The 9,462-nt window shown below is 34.7% G+C and overlaps 1 protein-coding gene across 1 annotated transcript; it reads right to left on the reverse strand.

Annotated features, from left to right (window-relative positions):
* Positions 1-236: 236 nt before the first annotated feature.
* LOC149961144 (uncharacterized) lies at positions 237-5,009 on the reverse strand. Its single transcript, XM_090169186.1, has 6 exons — positions 4,631-5,009; positions 2,858-3,245; positions 2,668-2,778; positions 2,464-2,559; positions 470-562; positions 237-387 (listed from the first exon to the last, which is right to left on the reverse strand). Exons 1-6 carry the CDS (start codon positions 4,717-4,719, stop codon positions 349-351), a joined length of 816 nt encoding a protein of 271 aa, XP_090025312.1. The 5' UTR covers positions 4,720-5,009; the 3' UTR covers positions 237-348.
* Between the last annotated feature and the right edge of the window lie 4,453 nt (positions 5,010-9,462).

Consider the following 9,462-nt stretch of genomic DNA (forward strand, 5'->3'; position numbering starts at 1 on the left):
CCCCTGCACGTTCTATGTGTTCTGAAAGTTTCAAATTCCTTGCTAAAATACATTTGGAGCTATGGTCCTTGAATAATTTTTTAGTTAACACCCTATAAGGATAGCAAATGAATACTTTTGTAGAAAGAAATATATTACATGCTTCTGAATATGCACATGAATTTGATGTTTCGTTTATATTAGGACCCTATCTCGCATCCACTTATAACTCTAAAATAAGAGGAAAAGTTTATTTTATATTTCTAAAATAATTACAACTTTATTGTCGCGTTTTTAAAAATACATTTTCCATAATTATTATGATCTTGAAATGTTCCTTGTGCAATGTTTAACGCTTTAGATGTAGTTTTATCGACAGAATCCTTGTCCGTTGCAAGAACCGGTTCTCTGAAAGAAGGTAGATACTTTAATATGTAGATAAAATGAAACTAATTAATAGTTTATGAATGATTTGCAATTTGATACGTACCCTTTGGTTTACGCACGATGTTCCCTCTTTCAGGTTGGTGATTGTAGCTCGACGATTTCCTTGAACGTGACATCTAGCTTTGCATTCGCCTCTCTGTTAATTCAACAGCATTTGTTCATTCAACGCTAAATGCTCATTCAATACTAAGTGACCATTCAACACTAGGTACTAATTCAACACTTAATGCTCATTCAACACTAAGTGCTAATTCAGCACTTAATATTCATTCAACACCAAGTGCTCATTCAACACTAACGACGTAAGTGATCATTCAACACTTAATGTTTATTCGGCACTTAATGTTCATTCAACACTAAGTGCTCATTCAACACTATGTACTAATTCAACACTTAATGCGCATTCAACATTAAGTGCTCATTCAGCACATAATGTTCATTCAGCACTTAATGTTCATTCAACACTAACATGTAAGTGCTCATTCAACACTAACATGTAAGTGATCATTCAACACTAACATGTAAGTGCTCATTCAACACTAACATGTAAGTGATCATTCAACACTAACATGTAAGTGCTCATTCAACACTAACATGTAAGTGATCATTCAACACTAACATATAAGTGCTCATTCAACACTATTTGCGCATTTCACACTAAGTAATCATTCAACACTAAGTGCTCATTCAACACTTAATGTTCATTCAACACTAAGTGTTCATTCAACACTAAGTGATCATTCAACACTAAGTAATCATTCAACACTTAATGTTCATTCAACACTAAGTGCTCATTCAACACTATTTGCGCATTCAACACTTAGTAATCATTCAACACTAAGTGCTCATTCAACACTTAATGTTCATTCAACGCTAAGTGTCCATTCAACACTAAGTATTCATTCAACACTAAGTGTCCATTCAACACTAAGTATTCATTCAACACTAAGTGTTCATTCAACACTAAGTATTCATTCAACACTAAGTAATCATTCAACACTTAATGTTCATTCAACACTAAGTGCTCATTCAACACTAAGTGCTCATTCTACACTATTTGCGCATTCAACACTTAGTGTCCATTCAACACTAAGTATTCATTCAACACTAAGTGTTCATTCAACACTAAGTGATCATTCAACACTAAGTAATCATTCAACACTTAATGTTCATTCAACACTAAGTGCTCATTCAACACTAAGTGCTCATTCAACACTACTTGCGCATTCAACACTTAGTAATCATTCAACACTAAGTGCTCATTCAACGCTAAGTGTCCATTCAATACTAAGTATTTATTCAACACTAAGTGTCCATTCAACACTAAGTATTCATTCAACACTAAGTGTTCATTCAACACTAAGTATTCATTCAACACTAACAAGGACACTACCCGAGGTGTTTATCTCCGATTTCGTACAAACTCGGTGGGTAAGTAGACCTTCGTGTAACTTGAAAATCCCTAAAAGGGTGGACAAGAATGAGCTTTCGTTTTGCCATGGCAACCGAAAATGTTTTTGACAACTTAAAACCTGATTCTCTATACGGAAATTAATATGGGAAAATCGAAGATTTTAAATTAAGTGTCCCTTTGAATATTTCTCCAAAATTTAAAAGCTTAGTTAGAAACAGAATTCAAAACAGGTGTGAACTGCGTAATTTGTGCTAAATACATGTCAATTTGGGTAAATATACTTAAATAGGGTAAGTTGTGGTAAATATACATTGGTAATTTTTGATAAATATACGTAAATTGGGTAAGTTTGTGTAAATTTTTCGAAATATGGGTAAGTTTGTTTAAATATGGGTAAATACACGTTAATTTCCGTAGATAAAATCAGGTTTTAAGTTGTCAAAAACATTTTCGGTTGCCATGGCAAAACGAAAGGCCATTCTTGTCCACCGTTTTAGGGCTTTTCAAGTTACACGAAGGTCTACTTACCAACCGAGTTTGAATGAAATCGGAGTTAAACACCTCGGGTACTCTCCTTGTAAGTGTTCATTCAACAGCGATTGATAATTATTGTTGAAACTTACAACTCGATCGGCGTAGAACTTTTGGCCGTTGGCCGCCTCTCTGCAAGCTTGACCTTCGGGTGTGGTGTTGTCCATGCACTGACCAGAGTGGCAAACCTGAATATATAAGCTATTAGTATTTTTCCATATTTAATTTTATAGCGAATGGTAAATTAACATTTCTCAGAATATTAAATTCGGGTATTTAAGAGTGAGTGGTTTCACCTTATCATCACCGCAATCTTCGAATTCACTTTTGGTGTGGGAGCTTTCTCTCGATCTTTGTCTGTTTCCTCGTTGGAAGTAGCAGTGAAATCTGCAAGCGTTTCCTTTATCCTACGAAAAAACGCAAAAAATAGACTGTGTAGTATCTGCCAGACAAACTGTATATATAGAAAATTGATGTTGCTAGTACCTCTTCTCCCGTAACGTTGGAATCTCTTCGACGGTTGTGAATTTGCTTACACGCTTTAGTGGCGTCGCTGTCTTGGGGAGCTACCGTGGTACTCGAGGGAGTAGAGCCAGAATCCGAACTAGAACTGGTACTAGCGGAAGAGGAACCGGAATCCGAACTGGTACTAGCGGAAGAGGAACCGGAATCCGAAGTGGTACTAGCGGAAGAGGAACCGGAATCCGAACTGGTACTAGCGGAAGAAGAACCGGCATCCGAACTGGAACTGGTACTAGCGGAAGAGGAACCGGAATCCGAACTGGTACTAGCGGAGGAAGAACCGGCATCCGAACTGGATGAGGAACCGCTAGCGGTGGTACTTTCCGCATTAGAAGAACTGCTGTCGGCTGAGCTACCTTTGAAAGGAATAAACATGTTCGTGTTGCATTTAATCTGATATATCTATGTAAAATATGTCTAATAGATTGGCCTTTAACTAATTCGTACTACCTGACAGCTAAGAGCAACAAAGACAAGGAGAACGCAGCTACCCTTTAAACACGCTAAGGCAGTGTTGTGTACAAATTTCATTGGACGAACCTTTACGCTAAACGTTTTACGGAAAGGGGGGAAGACTATTTAAAAATTTTCCCCTTCCGACGGCAGCAGGCGCTAAAGCGTCTAACGAATGAAAACTGTACACAAGAAAATACACGACATGTTGCGTTCTCTTTGTGTGGGGTGCTGTGTTTGTTGCTCCTAGCTGACAGTGGCGTAAATAAGGCCTCCACAATGCAGGATAGCCACAGGGCTTCAGGGGGTCCCTAAATTCCTATCAAATAATGTGTTAGATACCGAATAAAACTCCGAAAAGAGTTTCGCGGGGTGAGGGCTAGGGTGTCTTAGCTACGCCACTGTTACCTGAACCTTCCAACTTCCAACCTATAATTCCTAATTTTTTCTGTAATACGGAAATATATTGTTCTATATTTACCATTTATTTTATTTTATAGGTTAAACTATAAGATTGGTCACACAATCAGTAAATAACTGAATTAGTAATTTTTTTCTCATGGACGCTAAAATTTTCAAATTTTCTTTCTAATCTGTCTTTCGGTGTTGCGAGTCCGTTCTAAAATACCCTTTAAGTATCGTATATTTCGTTAATTTTGCCTGGCACATTGTTATTTAGTCATACAATTATCCTATAATAATGGAGTTTTTTATAAATATTTTTCGTGACTATAGTCCAGCGGTTCCTAAAAGGTCAACTTTAGATAAGTAAAAAAATTGATAATTTAGGGTTCCATAGCAAAAAAAAATGGTCTTTAATCTTTGAATCTCACTTTTTTAGTTTGATATTTAATATTTATAGCCATGACCTTCTGAACAATATAATTTACAAACTATTTTACCTTCTAACCAATATAATTTACAAACTATTTTACCTTCTAAACAATATATTTTACAAACTATTTTGAACGTCTAAGCAATATATTTTACAAACTATTTGAACGTCTAAACAAAATATTTTACAAACTATTTGAACGTCTAAACAATATATTTTACAAACTATTTGAACGTCTAAACAATATATTTTACAAACTATTTGAACGTCTAAACAATATATTTTACAAACTATTTGAACGTCTAAACAATATATTTTACAAACTATTTGACCTTCTAAACAAAATATTTTACAAACTATTTGACATTCTGAGCAATATATTTCACAAACTATCGATTTTTATCTATATAGGTATTATCTATGATAGCTTATAGAGAAATAAAGCACACCTACTTTCTTGGGTTGAAGAGCTGCCGTCCTGGGCCCTATAGATGGCCAACAGAGAAAACAACACGGCGACTGCTAAATGAACCCTCATCTCTTCCGTTGTGTTTCTTAGTGCTGGTAACTTTCGAAAGTGAAGTTCAACCCGGCACTCCTAAGCTATTTATAGTTGTTCCATCGCAGATTTCGTCCTAGCTCGGGGCGATTTCATCCTTTGTATTTACATCAAATTCATTTTCCCAAATATATGATTAAGATTAATGGAAACTCTGTCTCTTATTCCTCCGAAAACCAGTTTGTTTTTCTCCCGACCGGCGCGTCAAATCAACCTCGCAGCAACGTCAAACCGTCATCGCCCTTTTAATTTTCACGGTAAAGTTACGTTGACCCTAACTTTAACGTTAATTCAATTGAAGTTTAAAACAAGAGGGCAGCCTTGATAAGATGGTTTCGCCAGAAGTTAGGTTTAGGTGGCGGCTATGTTTAAAAAGTCAGACGGTAGGGACCACCTCACGGGTTACTTAGCTACAATCCAAATAGCAACTTTCGTCATCTAATATGTCTTTTGTAATACATTATTTAATAAAGCCACTTAAAAAGCTCCGGTTTCTGCAAAAATTAAGCTTATTTCAGAAAATTCACGCAGGGTAGAACGAATTTTGAATGCCTGATTTTATATTTTCATTTTCGTTAGTATATTTTTCTTTTATGAGCAAATGGTCAAGATTAAATCGGTAACTGAGAATCGAAATATCCTTATTTGAGTCGTTTTGAATCTAGAATAATGACTATGATATTCTAATATTGGAAATACACTAATAATAATAATATTTATAATAATTATTAGCTAAACTAATACTCAAGGCACATAAGCCTAAGGTGGTGCCTTGGATATTAGCCTAGCTAGCCTAGCACCACCACAGGCCTAAGTCATCATTCTACTTTTAAGGTCTTATAGCGGGTGGCCGGGTTAAATTGCGTAAAAGGTTAAATGGCATAAAACCCTGTGCAATATGAATCTATACCAGCATAAGGTTATCCAACCCCAAATTTGGGTGCCCTATTTGTAATTAAATTTCCCATAATGTAAAGGTAAAAAGGTGGGAGGCGTCGGTAAGGTAAATGCCGCCTCCTCCTAAATGTATGATTGTATAAAAAGTTGTTTTTTTAATAGAAGCACGGTTTATATATTTACAGAGGTTAGACTACTTTTACCTTCATACGTGCTAGCGTTTTGAGCCTCTTAAGTTCTTCTGACAGGCAACCCTGATTTCTACTATGCTACTGGTACGCCCTCTAATGTATATAAACAGTACTAATTAATTTATTATAAATTAAATTTTTATAAATTTTAATTTTAATCACACTAATGAGCTACCGTATTTATAATTTGATAATATGTATTTTAAATTTAAAATATAGGTGGCGCTCCATTTTTAAATATAAATATTATTTTAACAATAGTTGATTATAGTTCAGAAACTTTACACAAGCCGGCGCTGTAGGCGCGAAGTAGAATTTTTCAAATTCTCTAAGCGCGGGAATAACTCATAGGCGTCCATCTCTGAGCCAAGTAGTCTAACCCGTGTAAATATATAAACCGTGATAGAAGCGACTAAATAGTGATTAACGCCACACACTACACGAATTGATTAGCTTCGTTGATACAGACAATACTTACGGGTATAACCGTAAAAAGAGTTCGGAAAAAGCTCTTTATTCGATAAATGGAGAGTTGATGACGTGCGTGGAGCCATCTGTGAAATTGTCCAGAGGTGTCCAATTATTAGGAATAAAAGTGCAGGTGCGAACGATAAATCTGCACTATTTCACTCTTTAGGCAGCCCTGTTTAAGGTTGACACTTCTTTCGCGAGTCAGCGAAATTTTCGGTTTGAATTGAAGTATTAATTGTGTTGTACTACAATATGACGTTTCGGGTTATTGAAATATTGTTATTGACGTAAATATATTTTGATATCAATTCATTATCCGTAAATAATGGTCCATTTATTTCGCTAGAATATCAAAAACATTTTTTTCTGCTTTGTTCAAATCGCAGATGCTTTTCGAATAGAGTCCACTTTTAAGATAAGTCAAGTTAGTTTGTTCATTCTGATCACCATTTACAGGATGTCAGTGTAACTTAGCGACTAGATCGAACCAGAAGTATGGGTCTTGCTTGTGGAAAGTTTAACGTTGCATTTTGCCTTGCCAAAAAGGTGCGGTAAACATGAAATTAATATAGATTGAAGCGCTGTTAGATAATATATAAGAACTCTGGTTAGTGCGATAATTAATTGGAAATAAGTCTCGAGTAATTTTGCCCTTTCTGTTAGACTAGGGTGAGTGTGAAAATGGTCGGTTTTCATCTCGAATACCTTTCGGCCAATTTATTTCTTAAAAAAGGTTCGTCTTTCTCATATGACGCATTAGAAGATGTATTTTTTTAAATTAAAATTTACCGTTTTATCTATAATGCGGTGGCTTTATTTAAACATAATAAAGAGGGTAATCTCCCTTACCAAAATGTGAGTCTTACTTTAGTCGCTAATTAGTCTCAATGAAGGATCAAGGATTTTTAAGTATTATGTAAGCATAAAAAACTGAGACCCGAATTTTGGGTCCTAAATAAAATCTATTTTAGTCTCACTAAAAGAGTTTTATTAATATATATTTAGATGAAACTCATTATAGTCTCATTTTGGAAGACCCAATTCTGGAGACTTGAGAGAAGCTTAATTGAGAGTTGATTGTGGGTTACAATATTAGATTAGAATAAGAGTTATTTAAGACTTCACTTTAGTCTCATATGGGGAGACCCATTTTTAAGGACTTCAAAGAGACTTAATTGAGAGTTGCTTAGAGGTTACAATATTAGATTAGAATAAGGGTTATTTAAGACTTCGTTTAGTCTCATATTGGGAGACTAAATTTTGGGGACTTGAAAAAGGCTTAAATGAGAGTAGATAATGGGTTACAATATTAGATTAGAATAAGGGTTATTTAAGATTACACTTTAGTCTCATATGGGGAGATTCATTTCTGGGGACTTGAAAGAGACTTAATTGAGAGTTGCTTAGAGGTTACAATATTAGATTAGAATAAGGGTTATTTAAGACTTCACTTTAGTCTCATATTGGGAGACTCAATTTTGGGGACTTGAAAAAGGCTCAAATGAGAGTTGATTATAGGTTACAATATTTGATTAGAATAAGGGTTATTTAAACTTCACTTTAGTCTCATATTGGGATTCTCAATTTGGAGGACTTGAAAAAGGCTTAAATGAGAGTTGATTATGGGTTACAATTTTAGATAAAAATAAGAGTCATTTAAGACTTCACTTTAGTCTCATATTGGGAGACTCAATTTTAGGGACTTGAAAAAGGCTTAAATGAGAGTTGATTATAGGTTACAATATTTGATTAGAATAAGGGTTATTTAAACTTCACTTTAGTCTCATATTGGGATACTCAATTTTGAGGACTTGAAAAAGGCTTAAATGAGAGTTGATTATGGGTTACAATTTTAGATAAAAATAAGAGTCATTTAAGACTTCACTTTAGTCTCATATGGGGAGATCGTAAATATAATGGCCACTTAAGTTTGATATTAAACAGGTTATTAAAAGCTTATTGTTCAACTGCCATGATGGATTGCAACTTGAATCTTGGTTACAAAATGGTCATAAGGGATGGGCTGGCTAATTTTGGTTAAGCTCAACTCACTTGAAACCCTAAAATTTTTGTAATAAAATAACCGTTTAAAATGTTTAAGTATACTAAATAATATAAATATATATAAATTTTTAAACTAGGATATTTCCTTTCAAGTAAAATTTATTCCGTATGAGTGTAAATAAACTGAGCTGAGTTAAAAGTAGCCAGCATCTAGAGCCAGCCATGAAGTCTGGTGATTTTAGAACTTGCAATCCAACATGGCAGCTGAACATAGTAGTCATTTTTGATTCAGTGTTTAATAATTATTTTAACGTTGGATTTGAACGGACGCCCGACCGTGAAAGTGGTCTGCTGTATAGCGACCGCCATGCAATAACTGGTGAAGAATTTAACTATAAATCACAGTGGACTGCTCACATATAGGGCACCCTGGTTGTACTCATATCGGCAGATTTACCAGTATATCCAGAGTTTAGATCGAGTCTCCTAAAAATCGCATTAAAAAAGTCTTAGTAGAGTCTCCTACAAATAGTAAAACGCAGGTATCAATAGAGTCTCCTACAAATAGTAAAACGCAGGTATAAATAGAGTCTCCTACAAATAGAAAAACGCAGGTATAAATAGAGTCTCCTACAAATAGTAAAACGCAGGTATAAATAGAGTCTCCTACAAATAGTAAAACGCAGGTATAAATAGAGTCTCCTACAAATAGTAAAACGCAGGTATAAATAGAGTCTCCTACAAATAGTAAAACGCAGGTATAAATAGAGTCTCCTACAAATAGTAAAATACAGGTCTTAATTGAGGCTCATACAGAAAGCGAATTTTAATGCAGTCTTTCAAATCGCAAAAATCATGTCTAAATGAGTTTCCTAAAAATTAAAAAATATGGGTTTAAACCGAATCTCCTAGAAATCACGGAAATAGGGTTTAAGTCAAGTCTCAAACAAATCGCTAAAAAAAGTTTAAATTAAGTCTCCCACAAATAGTAAAACGCGGGACTAAATTGGGTCCCTACAAATAAAAAATCTGGGTTTAAATCAAATCTCCCAGAAATAACGGAAAAAGGGGTTTAAATCAAGTCTCAAACAAATCGCAAAAAACAAATCTAAATTAGGTCTCATAGCAAGATCTTAAATAGAGCTAAAAACGAGTCTTC

This window comes from Leiobunum rupestre, chromosome 1 (assembly GCF_980474605.1).
Source record: "Leiobunum rupestre chromosome 1, qqLeiRupe1.1.hap1, whole genome shotgun sequence".
In the NCBI taxonomy this organism is placed as follows: domain Eukaryota; kingdom Metazoa; phylum Arthropoda; class Arachnida; order Opiliones; family Sclerosomatidae; genus Leiobunum; species Leiobunum rupestre.

Excerpts from the sequence above, each read along its gene's own strand:
- LOC149961144 (XM_090169186.1), bottom strand. The coding sequence starts at position 4,719 with ATGAGGGTTCATTTAGCAGTCGCCGTGTTGTTTTCTCTGTTGGCCATC. Across the intron at positions 3,246-4,630 it reads TCTTCAACCCAAGAAAGTAG|CTCAGCCGACAGCAGTTCTT; the intron begins GTGTGCTTTATT and ends TTTCAAAGGTAG. Across the intron at positions 388-469 it reads CATCGTGCGTAAACCAAAGG|AGAACCGGTTCTTGCAACGG; the intron begins GTACGTATCAAA and ends ACCTTCTTTCAG.